Source organism: Nothoprocta perdicaria, unplaced genomic scaffold (genome assembly GCF_003342845.1).
Source record: "Nothoprocta perdicaria isolate Ctin4 unplaced genomic scaffold, notPer1 scaffold_27, whole genome shotgun sequence".
Lineage (NCBI taxonomy): Eukaryota > Metazoa > Chordata > Aves > Tinamiformes > Tinamidae > Nothoprocta > Nothoprocta perdicaria.
In genome coordinates this window covers 4,125,080-4,148,099 of record NW_020455499.1, presented here as the reverse complement: position 1 = coordinate 4,148,099, position 23,020 = coordinate 4,125,080, and the positions used below count along the sequence as shown (strand labels likewise).

The window sequence follows — 23,020 nt, the reverse complement described above, 5'->3', positions numbered from 1 at the left end:
CAGTGAAGAGGGAACAGCATTACTGTAAAATGCACAGGAAATAAGTGGCTCAGTGCTCACTGCATATGTTYCATAATCTACCTCCCATTGCTAGAATCTGGATCCGCGCTGTTATAGACATAGCTTTTTTCTTGACATGGGGGAGGAAACAAAAAAAAAAACAGATTATGAAACAAACAGGATGCATTCAAATAATATTTCAAGAATTATTTTTAATAAAATATCACAATTTTGGTATTAGAAAATGTTGTCACATGGCCTGACCGCATCTTCCACAAAATGCAAGGAAAATGCTGTTTATATCTGAAGGCTCAGGTGAGATATGGTGAAGATACATTTCATGCTGCAAATGCTACAGACCTTTTAAAACTTCTATTATCCTCAGGAGTTTCACTGCTTGCTGAAAACCAGAGTATTTACATCCTCTAAAAATGCAGAGATGAACTAGGGCAACACTTCCATAAATAATTTGATTTTCTAGGTATTAAATATCTGCCAATAAGAGCTTATTGAAATGCCTACAACTTACAAGATTGTGAAAACTCTTACGACCTATTTTTTGCTTCCTAGTCTGTACAGACTGTGCAATTGCACTTATGGTACAACGTGCCTTAATCATCCTCAGGGCTTGTGAAGTGATGATCATGTTCCTCGCCTGAGCAGCTGAAAGAAGTTATCAGAGTTTCTTTCATACCTCCGCAGATGGAAATTAAAGTCTTATGAGAATTTCTGTAATAGTAATTTCTATAATGATTAAATTCCAGTACCAGTCAACACTATACTCCTGAGTATATATTTGTGAATATTAGGCAATATACATAAATATTGCCTAATAAACTCCCAGTGAAGCCAAAAGACATTCATCAATTCAATAAATTTTGGATCTAGCTCCAGTAAAATCATTGCCAAGTCTACAGATGCCACACTTTTAGAAACAGATTTTAGAAGGTATAAATATATGCATTTGCTATTTCATATTTAATATAAATTCTATGTGTGAGGATTTGTGTGTGTGTGTATATAAATGTATGCACACATGCATTTCTGCCTGGGTAAGAGCAAAGTTTACAATTGCTTGACTGTTTTTCTTCGTCTGTATGTAGGATAATAGATTTATGTAGAAATGAGGGAGCTGAATGAATCAGCTCTAAAATACAGGAATGCAGCTCTAAAACCTGTACCCATTACTGCACCTGGATACAGTATTTGGCTAAGCATTTCAGAGAAAAATTGCATAAGAAATTTGAAGAAAGGTTAAAAAGAAGCTGTATTTCTTCTTCAATAAAAGAGATAYCCAAGCCTAGCTGAACACTTCTTTTGCAAACTCCACACTCTAGTCCACTTGTAACAGAGACATTAATGTGTCACACAAGGTCCCACTCATGGGGGTTCACAACTGAACAAGAACTGCTAGTCCAGTTCAGAGCTATTCACAGTTTTTAGGCTATCTCTACACGTTTGATATTTTTCCAGATCACTTATTCCATTCACTCTTTACAAAAGAGTTTTTCCTCCAGCCACAGAGGTTTGCCCTGAGCTGTGGGTAGTGCGGATTTTGCCATCTGTGCATCAAAACTCTTTCCTGTGTAAGGCTTGGATAAAATTATCCACAGTTTGTTCAGATGCGATTGATACTGTTGGCTCTGAATTGAGAGGATTATTTTCATTCAACACTACCTGAATAGACAATGCTCATTTAGAAGGGCTAACCAATACAGCAGAGCTAATTTGCAAATAACAATTTAAATACAGTTAAAATATTTAAAATTTGTATTTTTTTCTTCTTACTGTGAACCATGATAGAAAACACCTTGCAATCATACAGATCAGTATGTATCGTATTGTGAATCAGAGGGGGAAAAAAAGGGGACAGTAATTACCCAACCTGGCAGCATAATGAAGCCATTTTTTCCCCATGAAAGTTTTTTTCCAATTGTTTTAAGCTTAAGGTACAGAAGGAAGAAATATAATGATCCCTACACTGTGTGCCTAAAAATAATGTCCATATACTTAATATAACTTATGTAAGGTATGACCAACAGCCCATGACCAAAAAAAAATGGGGAATATATTCTTAAGCAGCATTGTCTGAACGTAAGCAAGAGAGGAAAAGAGGTTTCCATCACTTTAGAAAGAGAGGTTCACTTTCTTCCAGCTCCCACCCGTCAGCACATTTTCTCAGGAAACAAGAAGTCTTCACACCAATTCAGCATCCACCAAGCCCTCACATTGCTCACCAGCCACACAAACCTGCCTGCTTCCCTTAGCCAGCAGATGTGGCACTGCAAGAGGTGGTGGTGATAGTTCGTTATACAGTTTGCAGAGGAGATTAAAAAAAGACAATTCCAGTGAGCATCCACAAAGCTAAAGTCACTGGTATCACAAAGGAGTGTCCTTGATTTGGACATAAAAGACAATGGAACAAAGGTAGGTTTAGGATTAGAAAGAGTAATGCAGCACAGAGTACTAAGTATCATTTAATTAAGCCATACATTTTTCCCTAGGAACTAAAGGAGGATGCTATGCCCATTATCTGTATTCCCCCTAGCTAAAAAGAAATGAGATGCACTAGCAAATAAGTTCAGGAGAATGAGGTGTCAAAGGAATATTTATCCATAAGATATCCATACTGACCATGGAAACACTACGGCAAAGAGCAGTTGCTTAAGATACTCTCAGAGTGGGTGTCTGCTTAGTCCATGTAGAGCTGTACTGAGTATTTTATTCTTGCTGTTTACTTAACTATTCTTCCTTAAATATGCTTTCTGCTTTCTACACAGACTCAGTACTTTTTAGGGAAAACCATTGCTCATCACAGACAAACAAGATGAGGAATTGAATTTTCCCTGATTTTATCTTGGGGAATTAGAACTCATGCTTTTCTTTTTTTCTTTTTTTTTTCCCATTTTTGAAGGGTTTCCAAGTACTACTAGCACTACTCACACATTTTTAGGCTGAGTAGAAACCCGAAGTTCCCACTGTGCCACAATCCTTACAGTAATGTGATTTATGTTTGCTCTAATTTGCTTTATTCCTCACATCCTTTGAAACAGTTTTCATCTGTCTGAAAAATATTAAACTGCTAACATAGCTGTGAAAATTTAAGGAATTTGAAAATTTAAGGAAGAAAATTTAAAGAATGTATCAAAGTACAACATGTGAATTCTGTTGGAAATGGGATCTGTCAGCCTATCTCAGTCAGGCTGACTCTATTTTGACTATGAGGCTTGTGCAAGTCTTATCTGCTATCTTTTGTCTAAAACCATGGCATTACGTGGGGGAACATGCCCCCACTGCCCAACAAAAATACCTCTAAACACTAATGCACACAGCATGGGGAAAAAACAGGGCGAATTGTACAAGCGTGTGTGATTGCAGGTCTTTGATCTCAYTGCAATTACTGAGACATGGTGGGACAGCTCCCATGACTGGAAAGTGGCCATGGAGGGCTCCAGGCTTTTCAGGAAGGACAGGCCAGGAAGGCGAGGTGGCAGAGTTGCTCTTTACATGACAGAGCAACTGGAATGTATGGAGCTCAACATAGGGGAGGATGTCAGCATGTCAGCAAAGGATGTCAGGGACAACAGGAAGGGCTTCTACAAATACATCAGCAGTAAGAAGAAGACTAGGAAAAATTTCATATCTATTACCTGAAATCCTAGAATACTCTTTTTCTTTTCCTTCCTCCCTTCATTACATAGGGTTCCTGGGGAAGTTCTCTGATAACTGAAAATCACAATGAACCAGCAGCAGGTTGGTCTTTCATCAGATTTAAAAAAAAAAAAAAAAGATAACTGAAAATCACAATGAACCAGCAGCAGGTTGGTCTTTCATCAGATTTAAAAAAAAAAAAAAAAAGCACAACAAAACTGAGTGCTCATAAACTGAAGTCAGATATATTCAGATTACAAATAAGATATATTTCTTTTAACAATGAGCTTAATTAAATATGGGAATAGAATAGTAAAGGACGTGAGAGATTTTCTGATTGTTTTAAACCCTGAGGAAGCATCAAGTACCTTTCTAAGAGTTTAGTTTTACCTGTAGCTAAAGCTGGGAATTCTTGGATCAATCTCCTAAGCTTGTGCTATTGCAGATGTCAAACTAGCTGAAAATACTAGTTTATTCCAACCGTATCATTCAAGAACCTATTAAGAATCAAATCCTCAGTGGAAGCATTCTTCATTTGACCACTGGATACAAGAACTCTGATAAGATCATATCCAGCTGCCATTGCTGAGGCATAATGTATGAAGATGAAAGGTAAGCTGACATATAGYGAGGATTTTAAATACCATCTAACAGCAAAGCTGTCAAGATTGCAAAGACCTTCCCAATTCTCGATCCACTGTTTTTAAATACAGCATAAGGCAAGAAAAGCTATGCAAAATAAATACAGGAACAGAGATAATGTAAGCCACCTACTGTTCCAAGTAAAGTATCATCTTATCATAAAGAACGAACATACCAGAATATTTCCCCAATGASGATAGAAAGGTTTATTTTCACCTCATAAAACCTTTCTCAGCAGCAAGTAAAGGTACGAAGGATACCTGCACCTTTATCTGACACACACAACTATCTAATTTCTCTTATTTTAATACTACAGACAATGTTTTGGATGATGGCTTCACAAATGTGAGAATAAAACTTATCTGCACTCATTAGGTAAAATGTCATAGCAACACTGATTGCTATGAGTTCATTATGAATTACTTCCCCATGTTATAATGCAGTTTTGTAGTAGAACTCTGACATGTGCAATTAGAAACAGTTCAAGAAATGTGAGTTTTCTGCTCTTCGCTTTATGGCAGCATGCTGATTATGAGTAAGGTTTCCTATTTACTCTGGCAGTGGGTTAAAAAAGATGTTAACAGCCTGGTTCTTTGRAAACACAGAATTTAGCTCAGTATCATCAACAAAATAATACATAATAAACACCAGCTGCAATTGTCAAGAATGACAATGTTGAATATGCTGCACAGAGCTAGTTTTTGTAATATCAAAATATCAGCCCAAACAAAACCCATAAGCCAGAAAGTCCTAAGAGCTGTGGATGCTAAGGGCATCAGCCCTTGCCTCTATCACAGAGCATTCCAAGACCATAACRTTTCAAGAATTTCGAGCTCTGTAACATACTAATGGAGTTCAATCAGTAAAAACGAAATTACATCAGTTAAACCCTGTAGGACAAATTTTCATGTCAGTCACTTTACTACAATCCTCCTGAAGTCAAATGCAATTGCATGTGTTCAGCTTAACAGAATTGGCACATAGAGTTGATAKCTGCTATTCAGTCTCAGTACTAGCTTATGAACTGTTGCATTTCTAAACTTCCATATGACTATATGCTCAAGAGCGACTACACAATTCTTTGGTCAACTTTGACCTCATTGAGAGGCTTTACACTGATTTTAAAAGATTTTGGATTGATTTCTTGCTGTCAGGTGTACAAAATATGAATTTCTATAAATTTGCAATATGTAATTTATTGGCAATTGCACTTAGCTCTTGCCAAGGAGCACAGGGATGTGGGTTACTTTCAGGTATGTTAGAACACACATACAAATGTAGTATTTAAATCAGTAAAAGCTAGAGTTACAAATAATGAACTAAACTGAACACACTGATACCCCTTGCTGTAGTAAATTGCAGTGATAGATAGACAGAACTCGTGTTTGCACGGGCATGTAGCTCCCATGCTAAGGCCAAGTATGGCTGGGCACACAAAAACCAGAATAATGCGCAGCATGACATAAGCACCTGCATGGATTTCCACCAAACTCTCCAGGAGTCTGAGAGCAAACTTCCCCACTGAGGCACTGGCACACAGAAAACAAGGACTATGAAAGAACAGATGTAATTACAGACACATATGATATAAAGATTATTTATAAGATAAGAAAGCAGCCAAGAGGAGCCATGCAACATTTCCCTGAAGCGGATGAAAAATAATTACATGCAGCCTTTCAAGAAAGATAGATTAAACACAAGAGGAAATTGTAAATGCACCTCCCTCAAAAATCTGACACAACTAATAACAGTCTTAGCAGATACAATCAGCTCTTTGCTTGTCTATACTATGATTCTCTTGTCAGTCTTAGAAACTAAGAGGTAACCCAAGCAGATTGCCCAAGCAGTGATTAATATTCTCAGCATATGGTAATGTTCTTTCACTCAGTACCAAGCTCATCATGTAACCTTAGCTGTCTTCGACTAGAGGGCATGACAAGTAATTCATTGACTTAATTTAGCCTTATGAAAAGCAGCAGGATTMTATGAAAGAAAATTAAAAATGAGCATAAAAAGCAGGAAAATACGTTTGCCACTYTGCTTGTTCACTTTGCTGGCTTAGCCATAGGGATATGCTGATTCTTCTTTTGTATTGGGATTTATTCTCTGCATAAAGTAAGGTTCATTTGAAAAAGCCAAGCAGAAGGAGATTTCAAAAGTGTGTTAATTAAATGTTGATGAGAATCTCTGTGGACGCCCACAAAAGCGGATATGCAGGAAATATCTGTTAATATGTCCAAATTTGTGCAGGAAAACTAATTTTAATCAAATATATCTGGTTTTATTTTTATGAATCGATGCTGTATCAGTATGCTGTGGCCTTTTAACTCCAAACTATTATGTATGGAATCCTGCCAGAGAGGAATTCACAGGACAGGCAAGCTGTTACACTGAAAAATAATGCTTATAAAAAGGCTTTCTCTTTCTCTTGAGTTTTAGGTAGTGACTGTGAGGACAAGTTTTTGTCCTTTTTTCTTTTTATCTTTTTGTCTTATGAGTTTTATTAAAGCCCAATCTCATCATATTTGCCGTCTTAAGGAAGGGACTACCTTAATGATGTTTCAGGATAAAAGCTACTGCATCACCCTGTATTTCAAAATTACAGTCTATTCCAGAGAGGTAGTCGAGTTACCTTAAAACAGGCCAGATGGGGTACTGCCGGCTATGGCAGCACATAGCAGATAAAACTGAGATTATGCTGAACTATAGGCTGCCCACACTGCACTACAATTTTCCATCTAGATAAACTCTGAATTTGTGTAGGAGGTAAAGCTCCTTTTTAGGCACTAGCTGGAACAATTCCTTAGCCTCTCCACCAGATCTTCTCAGCTCTCCCATGCATTGCCAAAAGAAACGCTACAAAATGACATGGTGCAGGATATAACTTCTCCTGTGATAAATATTGCACAGGAGACTAAAGAAGATTTTTTCCCATATCATTCATATAAAAATCATTAAATATGCTTACTTTGCAAGCATATACTTTCGACCATATAGCAAACATGGAATTACTGATATACCCTTACTTACCAAAACAGCAATAGCTCCATAATAAAAAGTCTGTCTGTCTCTCTCTTTGTACAGTGGTTGTAATAGACATACGTCATCCAACTATCACCATTTATCATATCACCACCAGAAGCTCGATTTTGTCAGGTATCCTACAACCTCAACTTCTAATAAGATCACTAAAACCTGAAGTGATTCAGATTTTCAGATTCAGAGAAGGGAATCAACATGAAAATTTATGGTCCCATCTTGTTAAGGGAAGCACAAGTATATTACAAGAATGTATTTGAAAAGCATAGTCTCGTGGGCATAATATAGCAAAACATGAAGTAAGATATGCATAAATTCCTTACACATTGCTTTGCAAATATAGCTCATTTGATACAGATGCTGCACAGATGCCCTATTACCACCTTGGCTGAGAAAGATCCCCATCACAGTTAGGTCTGCCCAAATAAGGGCTTGACATTCAAGATCAAGCAGTAAATGGACATAACGGATGAATACGTGCTGACATGCCAGAATGCTTTTGTCCCAGGTCTGGAATCTGCAACATCACAGCTTGACAGGCCTCTATCAAAGCCCAAAGTAATTAAGTGCACTTACATGTACTCCCTGTGTGCAGAATGCACAGCTGCCGCGTTGCTGTAACGCCACAGGACRATCACTGATGACAAAACGTCCAGCGTAGCATCGAACTGAAAGAGATACAGTCAGCTGGTCTGTGGGCCATTAACGTGCCTTGCACTTACACAGCGCATTTATCATCACCATGCTGCACAGGCACAAAGCAGCTTCAGAGATATCATTTTAATGAAAGTAGGATTTACATTCATTAAATTGATTGATCTTCACATTTTCCCATATATTATTGCACAATAATACGCTTTAGAGCTCAGTAAATCAATCAAGGGATTAAGAACTTGATGCTTGTAAGCCATCACCTAAGGGGAAGTTCAAAAAAAAAAAATCAACCTGCTGCTGTGGTGCCGTAAGAGTTAAAACACTAATGAGATTCTTTCTAAAATAAAAAATGTTTTAAAATACCAGACAAGCATTCATTTTCCCTGGAAATTCATTAATTCTCTTCAATAGAAGATTTTATTTCAGAGTAAAGAAATAATTACTTCAAAACCTCAGTTTATATAAGATGGTCTATTATTYTATATTATCATCGAAATCAACATAATTTGTATTTTACATAAATGACGGTGTGAAGTAACACCTACAAATTCTTCAAAATATTGGCTTGTCCCACCATAAGTACCCCATATTCAAGTCAAACTTTYTACAGAGTCAAATGAGCCAAAATATTTCACAGCTCAGCTATTTTWCATTTCACATATTTTGCTCTGCACAGAACAGTAAAATCACAGCAATTTGCAGAGAGCAAAATTGTCATTCCTAAGTGAATTGGAGTTTTATCATAGATTCCAATAAGAAAAGAATCACAAAAATTTCAGAACGGAACTTCAGAATTTGGATCAAGTTCAACATGAAAAATGGAAAAGCTGAGAAATTTTGTAGCGCTAAGCCTGATGGATAGTCTCTATCAATCACAAGATACAAACAGTGATATTAACTCAGTATAAGATTTCATTATACTTTTTCCATTTTTGACTATGAAAACATCTTTATCCTTTCCCAAGAGGTGACTTCAAAAATATTTTTCCTGAACAATCACTATTTTGCAACCTTATCATGAACTTAAAATAAGAAAAAAAATCAGAAAAATCTGAAATAGCACAAGATAAAAATTAAAGGGAATGTTTAAATTGTAACTCTACTTACAGCAAATCCAAATGATGATGCACTGTATCTCATTACGGAGACAGCTAAAGGAAAGAAAATATTATTTAGAATCATTTAAAATCTTGTCTTAGATCTTCTTTTCTCATCTGGGAACTGCAAAAATTTCAAATAGTAGTCTGTAACATCCTAACACTTTTTAAATGAGGGCATGAGACAGCCTGCTATACTTTCCCTGCCTTATATTTTGAAAAGCTTTCCCCTGCTTTTTGAGAGGGGAAAAACTCAGAAGAAAACTCAGTCAGCTCAGTAAAATTCATTGTCCCTACTGTGTTTATTCAAGCATTATCAAGCAGTATGGTTGAGACTTCAATGAATTGTGTCATAAGCTAATAGTAATACTGTATTTATGAGCAAACTCATAACATGGAACAGCATTGAACACTTTCTACTGTCTGTGGATTGTAGAGTGAAAAAAGGACTCATTGAGCAGGGCCTAAAATGCATAAAAAGGACTCCAGTTTTAACATCTAAGATGTTTCTGAATAAAGCATAACCAGAATAATTTTTTTACTCTTTCATGAATAGATCATGATCAGCTAATCTGGTAAGAATACATTTCAGAAAAACATAAAAATACTTCTACGAAACTAGACTCATTAACAACTTTGTCARTCTTCAGCTGACAAAAGCAATATCTGATTTTTCATATTTCAGAATTCATTAGAACAGCTTGGCAGAAGAGAGTTACTATGATTTGACTGTTCTTTTCAGAAACTGTGAGCTACTGTTCTGTGTCTGTATAAACATTCAGTTAAAATCTTAAAATAAATAGCCCTTTTCTTACTTAAGATATCACAAAAGTATCACAACTCTTTGGACTAGGAAACATTACAAAATCCATATCCAGATTTCTCACAGTTGAAGTGTATACAAATGGTAAGTATGGATTAACACCTCTCTCTCATTGTTAAATTGTCATTTTCTATACACCACCTCCCAGATGAAGAAACAGGCTGTACCCCTTGGTCAAACTTGCCAGGCAAGAGCTACATTTGACAGGTAGATGCCAACTTAGAGTACTCCAAATGCAAATTTGAACACTGCAATGTATCCCAAAGTCCTACCTATCAAATTCACATTGCTTGTCTTTTACTGCTTAGAGACACAGAGTTTCCAAAGCTGCATAAACTGCATCAACAAAACACAGATATTCATACGCACACATGTGCTCAGGCTGTTTCTGCAGTCACTGTTTTCCTATGAGGAAGCTCAAAGCCACACTTTCTTTTCCCCCTCTGACTCCTATTTCCAGACTGCCTCTCTAGTGGAATTATCTCCTCTACTTGTGCTAAATCGACAGCTTTCACCTTCACTGTAGACGAGATTTAGAATAAATTTACTCAATARTCTGCTTAAAAATAGAGTTTCTAGATATAAGCACATACAGACAGCCGGGCCTTAAGAATCCTCTAAGGGACACATTTGGTGTATTTAAAGCATAAGGTCCTCACTGTAAGAACTATCTTTGTTTTTATATATTCTACAGCGAATATGCACTGCACTAAACACACAATCTGTTTCACTTGCACTATCTGAAACCATAATTAAAAACAAATATTAATTGTTGGACCAACAGTATCAAAAGCCTGATCAAACCTCTTTGATAGCTAGCATGACTGGTAGACTATGGAGCCTTGGAAATCCYGAGGACAGCAAATTGCAGTGATGCAAGTTAAAAGACTATAATAAATAATGACAATATAATGACAACGTAAGCAGCTGAAAGATGTAATTTTACATTCCTTCATCACTTAAGAGTTTTCTAACAGAAATAATAACCCATTTGTCTCTCTTTCCAAGTCAGGTAACAATGCTACAGCACCTTTAGCATTGCCTTCAGCACAGTAATGCTTAATCATCATACATAATGTTATAAGGCTCTCCAATAAATGAGAGCAAGTTAATTGCAATATTTCTCCATGATTCTCGTCTCTAAAACAGATTAAGCATCCTACAGGGGACCAGCTATTACAGCTTGACACAGCCTGACCACCTCTTGCAAAGAGAGAGACTGAGTACCATTCAATAGGTTAAAGAAGAAAGAAGYTGACTTGCAGGGAAACACATTTTAGAGCCCAAGCACTTGAGACCGCAGCTAGAAGCCCGATGGATAACCACCGGTCCTACTGAATGGTCTCCAGAATCGCTGCCGTGCACCACGAGCAGCGTGCAGCACTGCAGGAACAGAGCAGGGAGCCTTGCTGAACCCTCATCTCCTCTCTCCTCAATGCACATTCTGTTCTTCCCAGATGACAGTCTGATGTTAAGAAAAGACTGTAACTCCTAATCTCTGTATTGAACCACAACAATGATAAGAAACAAGCAGTGAGGAAAGAACAGAGCAGGTCTCTTAAAATAATATTGTGGTGTTGCTATATACAGTTAGAAGCTACATGTGGGACATGCTTTTAGCTTTCTATTGGCTAAACTGGACAACATTTTATTAGCTCTACAGCAAAGCAGATAATCCTAATGCATCTCCCTGGCATTTGTTAATGGAACTTGCAAGCAGTCGGAAACTAAAAACAGTGATGGCACAGTAAGCCACAAAGCTACCACTGTCTCCACCTGTACAGCAACACCAGTTTGTAAAGTCTGCCAAGCTATAGGTCAGATTTTGCAGTAATTCATTCCCCTCCTTCACAGTAATGCCAAATAAAGAAAAAGACCCAATTTGCTACATTTTTTACCCTTGGCATAATAAGGTTATTTTTGTTCTCATCCCATAAACCTCAGAAAATGCAGATGGCTAGGCCCATTTTTGCACAAATACGTGAAGCAAGAAATAGAACAGCAATTTAACTCTGTCTCCAGCTCTCCCAAACAGAACTCTGCGTACCAGGGAGAAAGACGGCACATAAAAACAGGCCCTACATCAGTCAGAAAATCACATCTTATCTTCTTGGAGAAAAGGAAACTATTTCCAGGTATCACCTCAATGGGGCAATCACTTCATAGTGTTTGCTTTGAAGTCAGCCTTCTGAGAGACACATATAAATATCAGCATAAAAAAAATCACTGTCTCAAAGTGATCACCTGCAGGTAGCAGAAATCAGACAGGTGGCTTCAATATGACTGAAAATATGAGGTTTATTCCTGTATTGCCATGCATATTTTGCAGGTTGTACACAGTGACAAGCCAGAGGAACTTCAAGTTGTACTAAACCAGAATTGAAACTGAAATACAGTCTGTCTTCACTGCCCAGTGTTGGTAAAACATCAGAAATTAATGTTACAAAAAGTATTTCAAAATAAATCCATTCCAAGCACAGAAAACCAAATGAGTAATAATTTTTAAAAATCCACAAAAAATGCCTCACAACAATTGAAGGCAAAGAAATATGACTCTGATACCACTAATACTTGTATTATACTGACTAGAATTAACACACACACATTTCCCCAGAAAGCTAATCTATAACCACACTGCAATTTCAGAGTAAAATTTAAGAATTTTATGCATATGTCCAAAATTTCTGCAATCAACACAGTAGCTACAAATGACTGCTGAACATATGGAAATACCAGACATGGCAGCAGACATCTCATCTACATGAGGAGATCYAGTGCCATCCTTCAGCATCATGTTCTTACACCCATATTTCTATCCCAAAGCCATGGGCAAAACTGAAGCACAGCTACTTGTACAAAACACTCAGTGTTCAGTTTTTAAGGGGTAAATATCTTTTTTTGGTATTTAGCAAATTTTTATTTGGTATTGGTAAAATTGCTGCTGGTTCTACTTGCTATTTTTATATTAATATTAAAATCAAGATCCTTTAACCTAATTCTTCAGGAAAATAGGTTTTGAATTTTTAGGCTAACTGGAACTCTACTCAGCCTGACTTTTGTGACTTAATCCTACTTCAACATCTGTAGCAGGAAAGGGGACCATTTGTGAGATCTTTTTGGAGAGGAAGACTCAAGAAAGAAGAGGAAGTCCACCCAAACAAGTGAATTTGACTAAAAGGCAACAATTATATTTTGCTCTCATTTCCCCATTTATTGCCAGTAGAGCAGCCATACCTCCCTGGCATATTGCACAAAAGAACGGAACGGATCTGGCAACTGGGCAGGGCTATGCAATCCTAAAATGTCAAACAGTCCCATTCTAAACCAAGATACTAGTTACTGAATGATTAAGAAATTACCCACACAAAGAAAACAACAAATCATTTTTCTCTATAATACACAGTCGATGACAGTAGAAGAATACATATATATATATACACATGAAAAAGACAAGTATGCAACAATAAAAAGACTCAGACTGAAAGAAGATCAATTCTTGATTTCAGAAAAAGATAATGGCAGGACTTCTTCTAACACTTGTTGAAAGAACTTTTCATATATGTTGAAATAACTTTCACTGCCACATTGCAGTGGTGGTTATAACACTAAAATACAGACAGCCAAGTATACCAGAATAGCCAATTTTATGTGTCACAGCCAGTCTAAATTACATGAAAAAACATTCACCTAGGGAAAACTTTCTGAAAAGCAAAGTTGCAAGCAGGGAACTCCAATAAGGCAGAATTAAGAGCGTCCTGAGCCACATGAAAGCCTGAGCAGGGGTGGTATTATAGTGAATAGAGCACTGGCCAGATACTGCAAGATGGTTCCAGGAGAAAGTGGAGCCCCACCCCGCCCAGCATCCTGCTGCTTCACACACTCCAGTTCTTCCTTTCTCATAGGCCAACCTTCTGATTTCAAACAATATCTTCACAAAAAAAAAAAACCCAAAACCACAAATATGAAGTTCAAGGAATAAAAAGTGTTTTTTAGCCTTGCAGGGGGTTGGAACAGGAAGATAAACCATATGTTAATACTCCAGTCTTCTCAGGTTGAGGTTTTGCAGGAAACTGAATACACACAATCGCTTTTAAAAATGGGAATAGAACTTAAAAGGTCTGTAGAAGGCATACTAGCTATCCTTCCACGCACCTGATGCAAATTCTCTGAATTTCCACACACAGGTGTATAATTTGATCTGATGCCTTTCCAGTGGGACCACTTGAGTCACACAAAATAAGTCAGCGCAAAGACCTATCAACCTGCCATTAAGTAAAATAGTCTTTTAATTAAATTATGTATTACTGATGCTCCAATTCCAAATATAACTATACAACCACAATAGTTTTACCAGCCATTATAGATCATCCAGCTCTTAGGCATGAGCGTTCCAAGCTTTTGCTTATTGAAATGCCCAATCTCTAAATGTTTGGAAAAATATTACTAGTTTTCCCAGGTTCTGGTAAGTTCAGGTCACAGTAGCACCTAAAGAAGACTGAGAGAGACTCTAAAAATGATAGATTATATTGCATGGAAGCTACAGTTTAAGCTCTAGTTTAAATATCAAGAAAAGCTAAGATAGGAAAATTGCTGTCAAAGGGTCTTCAGAATCAGACTCCGCTTTTTGTTCCAGGAAGCTCATGGTCACGGTGACCTTTGTGCTTGGCCACAGAGTTCGAGCTGTTCCCACCTTGATTGGTAAGATCAAAGAACACGCAATCACCTGCAACTGGATGTTGCAATAGGCTTAAATATGTATGAACTTGGCTGATTTGGGTAAGATTGCCTAGCTTTTACCTAATGGAATTTAACTTCTTAAGTCTGTACGTATGTGTGTGAAGAAAAGCATATTTTTGAGATCATTATGCACACATATTGGTATTCGGTGACTTCAAATTATGTATCTGTATCTATTAAAAGAATCAAAACACATACTTAGAATAATATCCCTGTTTCACAGACAAGAAAATAGAACAGGATCAGAAATGTTATAGAAAGGAAAGGTATTTTTTACCATATGGAAGCATCTAGTAATCCTGCAAAGAATGACAGCAGGCACCATGAATAGCTTAACAAATTGAAAGAATTGTTTAGTATGATAATTTGTACTTTTATGATATTTCACATTTTCAAAGCACTGCTGTAATTTCTAAAATGCAAAACTTAACTACTGAAATTAGTAACCCATGATCTTTATGTTTAACAGTATAAGCCATTCTATTTTTGAACTAGAGGTATTTCAACAGACTCATAACTTAAATGTGCTATATTTCTGTAGAAAACAGTAAGAAGYGTATCAAGTCCCAGAAAAACACATCATATATAGAAAATAATTGTGCATTGGCCTTAGCTTTCATTAGTACATATTAATGAAATTAATTGTCCAATACACAATGTGAAAGATATGTCCCTAATTTATGGCTTATTATAAGATCATCTTTTTTCATTATTTCATCTTGCTGAAGCCTCTAGAACACAAATGTACTGAGATCAATGAATGCAAAGAYGCAAATAAGATTATTTCCAGAATCCTTGGTTTAGATACCACTTAAAAGGTTCTAAATTTGGAATGCCTCATACAAAACAGTCTGGGTAAAATTTTTGTCATCCAACAATGAAAAATACACAAAATAACTATGAGAAACAGCTATTCAAAATGACATTCTAAGTCAGATAAACAAGAATAAATAAGCTGACACCATACATATTCTTTTATAGTTCCTAGTATATGGATTGGCTTGTGTTCAAATCTTTTTTCAAGAATCTCATAAATGCGATGGGGAATCTGTCAGAAGGAATGAAGGTAAACTAAGATACTTGCTTGGCACTTTCCTTGGTATTTTTGTCTGGTTCCTCCCTCAGCTAGCAGGTGGTAAGTCCTTAAATGCAGTTTCTTAAGGAGGATACTTAGAATAAATTCCCTGCAAATTTGCATTTGTGGTTTGGAAACCTGAGCCTGCTGCTGTGGTTGGAGCAGCTCAGTGACTGACCCTGATTCACACACTAACCCAGAAGCTGGAGAAAACAGAGCAGCATCTACCACTGATCAGTCCAACGTAGCAATGAAGCAGGCTTCATCTCTGGAGCCAACTGTCCTTCTCTGCATGGACTGGTGCCTTCCTCAACACTTCCTACACTAGCCCCTGACTAATGGCACAACTGAGTTCCTCTATCATCAGAGGAATTATGCATGACAGCAAAGGTTGAGAGTTCTTCCATAACATAATAAAAACGGAGGAGGCTTATTTCTTTACACATTGCATTCATGAATATGCAAAAAATGAAACATGACATACAAAGACAAGACCAGGAGACATTTACATTCATGACATTTTGGTTTCTATTAAAAGTTCATTCTCTGAACATTTTAATAACCTTAGGAATCCAAAAAGCAAGGAAGATTTGAACTGGAAAGCTTTGGTGACTGAAAAATAATTAGTCGTCTTCACATCCATTTTCATCATCCCTATCAATTTAAGAGACATGCCACATAGCATGGTACCCCAGATTTTAATTAGATGGCTAGCAAGCTGCTCCAGAGCCAAAGCAGGCTGCCAAACACAATTAAGCAGGCTGCTAGGATATAGTACAATATTATAGGGATTTTCTTTTTACAAAGTGAGATTTAGAATGGAAACCATCTCAGACACCTCAGAGAGCTAGCAGAAAAACTTTAAAGCCTGGATTTGCACACACTTTTAAATAACAAAATTTCAATTCTAAATTGTTTTCTGGCATAAAGTRCTTCAGATGCCCCTGTTGACATGGGAGAGGACATCTGTTCAGACTTCTGCAGCTGCAGACACAGCACCAGTTTCAGCAGGTAGGAGCCTGATGGCTGTTTCCAGAAGGGAAAGACACAAGGCACAGAGCACATGGTGTTGGAAATGCCAGGTACTTCTACTTACTGCCTCTTACGATGCTTCTGTTGTGATATCTTAGACAGGATACACACTATTTCATATTCCTCCATTAGTCATCAACTTTAACAAAAGATTCTTGCAACATAACATTTTAAACTTAAGAAACTTCATCAGGAGAGTTCACAGATTCACAGAATATTTAAGGTTGGAAGGGACCTCTACAGATCATCTAGCCCAACCTTCCTGCTCAAGCAGGCACACCTAGAGCATGTGGCACAGGGTGGCATCCAGGYGGGTTTTGAAGACCTCCAGAGTAGGAGACTCCACAACCTCCCTGGGCAGCCTGTTCCACTGCTCTGTCACCCTAATAGTAAAGAAGTTGCTCCTCACCTGGAGACGGAACTTCTTRTGYTTCAGYTTGTGGCCATTACCCCTYGTCCTATCGCTGGCCACCAGTGAAAACAGCTTGTCCCCTTCCTCCCTGCATTCTCCCTTCCTGAACTTATACATATTAATCAKATCCCCTCTGAGCYGTCTCTTCTCCAGAGAAAACAGGCCCAGCTCACTCAGCCTCTCTTCATACGAGAGAYGTTCCATTCCCTTAATCATCCTGGTTGCCCTTCTCTGGACCCTCTCCAGAAGCTCCACGTCCCTCCTATACTGGGGTGCCCAGAACTGCACACAGTACTCCAGGTGCGGCCTCACCAGAGCGGAGTAGAGGGGCAGAATCACCTCCCTTGACCTGCTGGCAACRCTCCTCCTGATGCAGGCCAGGATCCCATTGGCCTTCTTGGCCACGAGGGCACACTGCTCACTCATGGTTAACTTAGTGTCAACCAGGACTCCCAGGTCCCTCTCCGTGGAGGTGCTTTCCAGCAGGTCCACCCCTAATCTGTACTGGTGCCTGGGGTTATTCCTCCCCAGGTGCAGGACCCTGCACTTGTCCTTATTGAACCTCATGAGGTTCCTCTCTGCCCAACTCTCCAGCCTGTCCAGSTCCCTCTGGATGGCAGCACAGCCCTCCGGAGTGTCGGCCACTCCACCCAGCTTGGTTCCTAYGTGCTAAGAATATATATTTATAGTCTTGTAAAATCACTTGCAATACCTTTGCCAGGATGTAAGTTTAAGAACTCCTCTATATGAGGTATTTGATACATAGCAAAACTCTAGCATGGAATAATTATATTGCAATAAAGTCACATTTATTTAGGAATTGAATGTCCACTGGCAAATTGTGGGCAATTTTACACAGTAAATTCCACTGGTCAATTTTATTTAAAAAAATAAAACTTTAAAAAAAAAAAAAACAGTAATTGAGAATCAGCATACTGTCCTACCAACATTTATTTACATTTACTGTATTGGCAGATAGTTTACAGCACATTATCAACTATATGCTTACACCATAGCATGACACAGCATGAAAATATCTAGATGCTATCTAGCCACTTCTTTATTCTACGCCTCAAGTTATGCTTCATTTTTTCATTTATAACTCAGGTTGAAAAAAAATGTTCATTATAAACCTAGAATTACTAACAGTGGAAAACTGGGCTTGTAGTCAAGTTCAATAGTCTTAATTTATAGTCACAAATCCTGATCCCAGAGCCTGAGATTAATCTACTGAAGTTGTTAGCTTTTTAATGGGATGAAAGCACTATTGTAGCRGGTTATATTGACTAAGGGTGTCTTGCTCACTACTTTCACTGTGCCAAATCTGCTGTTTTCCTCTCTTGGTGATGAAAGGCTTTGAACTCGCATGGCCTGATGAATCAATACAGCTTCACCCTGACTCCCTCAATGATGTAAACTCCACTGCCCCTAGTGATTTCAGCTGCTTGTCTCCTGATGAACATGTACTTTTGGCAAAGCTTGCCAAGTCAAAATAGGTATTTTATATTCATCTACAACTCTAGCTCTCTTAACTTATTCACTGTTCTTGATGACTCCCAGCTATCCTTTCCAGGTAAGGTATCCTTTAAAGTTTACAAGTTATATTGTTTTCCCTTCCTTTTTCTTATTAGGCTCTCTTCTTCCTAGCTGCCTGATAAACTCAAATCATACTACAACGTTAGGTTTGTTTTGCACCAACCAGTAACATACATTATAGCAATTTCATTGCACTTGTCTTTTCACTACACTTTCAAGAAAAAGAATAAAATAATAATCACAAAACTAAGTGATTAGAAGTTAGTTTGTACAAGCACAGGACTCGGACATCTTTGCACTSTATATTTTAGAACAGCCTGAGAGACAATTATTTTCCCTGTGTCCCCAAGCAGGTCAACTTCTGTCAAGTCAGACAATTCTATTGTTAAYGTCCAAAAAAGGGTATTTTACCACCTCACATAGTACTTTAGAAGAATAAAATAACATACATCATAAAAGCAAGGCAGCTTATACATCAGTGGGAAAGGCGAGGACTTCTGGTGTACTGTAAATTCACCTCTCAGGATCTTTTAAGGCAACCTGATGGTTTGTATGAAAGGTCAGAGTCTCAGACTGGATAAACATCAAGCTCTTCAAATATCATTATTTATATTTGTTGAATATCCAGCCTTCACTCATGTCTAGTAAGTGCTTTTAATCAGCCTAAATTTCCAAATTTCCCATTTCTGAATATTGACTGATAAAGAAATCTAAAAATTTCCACAAAAATTATTGAGGGAACTTCATCAGTGACATTACTAGATAAAAAGAGGTAGAATTTTTCTTGTCCAGRAAGTTTCCTGTGTTTAAGTTCGTGCCCACTTGCCTCTCATCCTACTGCTGGACAACACAGAGAGTCTGGCCCATCCTCTGTAGGCTCTCCCTTCAGATACTTACACACAGTGGTTAAGATCCCCCAAGTTTTCTCCAGGCTGAACAGTCCCAGCTCTCTCAGTCTTTCCTCATAAGAGAGATGTTCCAGTCTTTTAGTCATCTTAGTAGCCCTGCACTGGGCTCACTCGAGTAGCTCCATGTCTCGCTTGTACTGGGGAGCCCAGAGCTGGCCACAGTTTCAGCAGTTGTCACAGATTTCCATCTCTGATCTCCTTGATGGAACAAGCTAGACTCTTTCGGTCTGCTATCACCAGTGTCCCAATTCCTTGATTATCATTCTATGTATCTTACTCAGTTTAAGATCGTCTTTCTTGGATTTTGATGGCCTAAGCCACTCCAACACATTCCAAATAAGAGTCACACCAATAGCTCAGGCAATTGAAATAATGTTTTGCGCCCCTCTCTGGAATATCTTGTCTGACACATCAAAGGAGAATGCTGTCCTTTGCACAACATGCTGTCACACTACTGTCTCAAGGCCATCTGCCACTGAGTAATAAGCTAGGACCCAGTCCCCCCCTTAAAGCCTCCTGTTTGCAACAGAAATCTCTATTATTCCAGTGCTCAAGGTCCAGCACAATACTCCAGTCTTTTCAACGGTGTTTTACATATCTATAATATCAAGTGTCATTACTACCCTCCTATTTCTGTGCCAAAGCTATTAAAGAGAATTTTATATTTGTGCAAACTTACCTTCTTCCCCACACGATAAACCTGAGAAGGGTACTAGTTACAAAGTAGATAAGCTAGTTTCCATTTCTACATACTTCCTCCTTTTAACTGCCCGGTCTACAGTTCTGTACTCTGCAACACATTCTGTCTTTCAGATCTACTTAATTATTTCTAATCAGGTTTTAGCTTATACTCTGCTTCTTTTCACAAATAAAACCCATACGTATTTCATTTAAAAAATCCATCATTTCTCCTTTTTGACCAAGTCGGTCGAAGTCTGGGCCCTCACACATGGTTTCCAGATGGCGATCTGATGATGACTAAATCACCATTCATACAACATTTTAATCACACAGATTTAAATTAATTTTTTTTTWAAAAAGACCACTCTCAATCAATACTAGCTTACTGAGGTATGAGTAGTGGTAAACTGTGGCCCAGAATAAGTCACTTYGTTAATGTCATTATATTTTTTTTCTATGAAGTGGTCGCTTTTGTTAAAAATAAGGTATTTTCTCAATAGCAAATTTGATCAAGGAGAAAAAGATGCTTAACAGGAGTATTAGGTTAGTATGATGGTAATAAACTAATTAAAATTGAGAATGACTGCTGATGCTATGTATCGCTCAATGGAAATGATTTTTTCAACTGCTGTCACTATTACTATTCTGTGTCTTGGAGCAATAGGCAGCAGTGATTATTTTATCCATATCTTTGATGTTCTTTAATAAATTCTGGATCAAAAGTTGGCAGCTTTATGCTGACACAAATGAAATAAATTAGTTCTTAAGTTTTACTGTGAAAGAAATTGTAAAAACAGGCACTGACATCTGGGAACTGTTGTTCTGAATACAGATCAGACGATAATTTCACAACAAATACCACCTAACTCAGGCCAAAAAGAAAAATTCACTGAGATGTAGCTAGAATATATGCATGAAACAAATTCATAAATAGACAATAAGCTATTTTGAATTAATTCAAAATATCTCCATCTTAATTGCATGTGCCAATCCAATTTCCCCCATCTAAATTTTTCTCTATCATCTATTGATCCAATTTATCTGTCAGATTTAGAGAGGGAATGTGAAAGAACTCTGGTCTGTAAGAATGACTACTACAGCAATCCACAGATTCTGGGTTTTGCCTTATAATAAGAATTTATTGTTATTTTTCATCTTATATAAGGTATGTTAAAATTACTAGGCTTTTAGCACTGTGCGAGTACATAGCTGTCCAGTTAAACTGCCAGAAAAGTCATTTCAGCGGTGCTACCATTTTTTAAATTTCTATCTTGAAGCTGACCTAAAGTAGATGTATGGCATCTGCATACTCTCAGCACCGCTAGCTCCCAACAAAAAAAACTACTTGCTATTAAAAAATCTTACTGTAAGAACAAAGATTTAAATCAACAGCCGCAACAACTTACCTTTATGTAAGTGTTGGCTAGAAAAAAATATGTATTTATTCCTGTGTACCCTGAAGCATTTTTAATAAAATACTAAACCAGCTCTTTTTCTTGACCGTTTTCAGAGTAAATGCCCACAATGGCAACAAAGGTTAATCACTCCGTGTTTGTCACCTTTTTCTATACCATAGAATTTAGACAATCTTGCTGACTTGCAATGACTCACTGTACTTGTTCAAGGTTCGTAGAGTTTGAGAGAGATTATGAAAACAAAGCATTGCCACTGGAAAAGGAAAGACTTTAGACAACTACAAATTGTACCTCTTGTTGTATACCTATTTATTGTAGGCATTTTAGTAGAGAGTTTGACAGTGAATTGAGCTCTCATAAGCTCAACATAAGCTCTCACATGGCACAACAAAATCACTGGAACCACTTGATCTTCAAATACACTGGACCAGATCCACATTTGAAATATAWTCTGTTGCTATTCATTGCAATGCAAAACATACATGCACCTACATAAAAGGATTTTTTACTTTTTATAAAAATGCATTGAAATGCATTAAAAGTGAATCAAYGACTCTTAACTCACTCTTCAAAGTGGTCCACTAGAAAGAACTAGATTTAAAGAACTCCAAAAACTCCAAAGAACAAGCCTTTTTTTTTTTGATGCTAAGAAACTCTAACAAATTTGGAAGCACTTATATTTTATCAATGTCACYTCAGATCAACATCTCAAAACAAGTGTTTTTCTTACTTGGAAATATTTTCAATTCTTTATAAAATTCACTCTAACAATAAACTGTGATCCATATGCAAAAAGAAAATGTCAAACTGAAGTACCTCAGGAAGGTACCGGTTCATCCTTAAGCTGTGACCTGTCAACCTGTGTTTTCCCTTGTAGTTATAGTAAAAAGCTGCTTCTGTTGTGACCTGATCTTAATTTTATCCCAGTTATTCCATGACAGATCTTCAAAAGAAATACTTAAGAAATAATGAAAGTCACCCAAGAGGTTATTGAGGATAACATGTATATTCTTTTTTTTTTTTTCCCTCCCCTTCTTCTGAAGGAGTAATCATTAATGCAGCTTTGTAGTTAATAYAACTCTTTCAAAACCTTACAAAATTTGTCTTAATGAAAAGATCTGGAAAAAACATCAAAGAAAGAATGCTATTATTACAGCTGATCTGTAATCTGACATTACAGAGACCTACACAGATTAATAGGAATAGTACAAGACAAAGAAAAGCCTATACAGAAATTCCCACAGAAAAGATGAACTGATTTCCTAATGAATTTGGGCASCTAATTATATACCTATGATGCTACTCTTAATATACAGGT

General features: G+C 37.3%; 1 protein-coding gene across 1 annotated transcript in view; it reads right to left on the bottom strand.

Moving 5' to 3' along the window:
- The window catches only part of TMEM163 (transmembrane protein 163), an 83,359-nt gene that overhangs the window by 24,614 nt on the left and 35,725 nt on the right, over nucleotides 1–23,020 (bottom strand). Inside the window, exons 3-4 of the mRNA XM_026040891.1 lie at nucleotides 9,094–9,137; nucleotides 7,909–8,000 (exon numbers count right to left, since the gene is read on the bottom strand). Of these exons, the coding sequence (XP_025896676.1) occupies nucleotides 7,909–8,000; nucleotides 9,094–9,137 (136 nt within the window). The remainder of the gene's footprint in view (nucleotides 1–7,908; nucleotides 8,001–9,093; nucleotides 9,138–23,020) is intronic.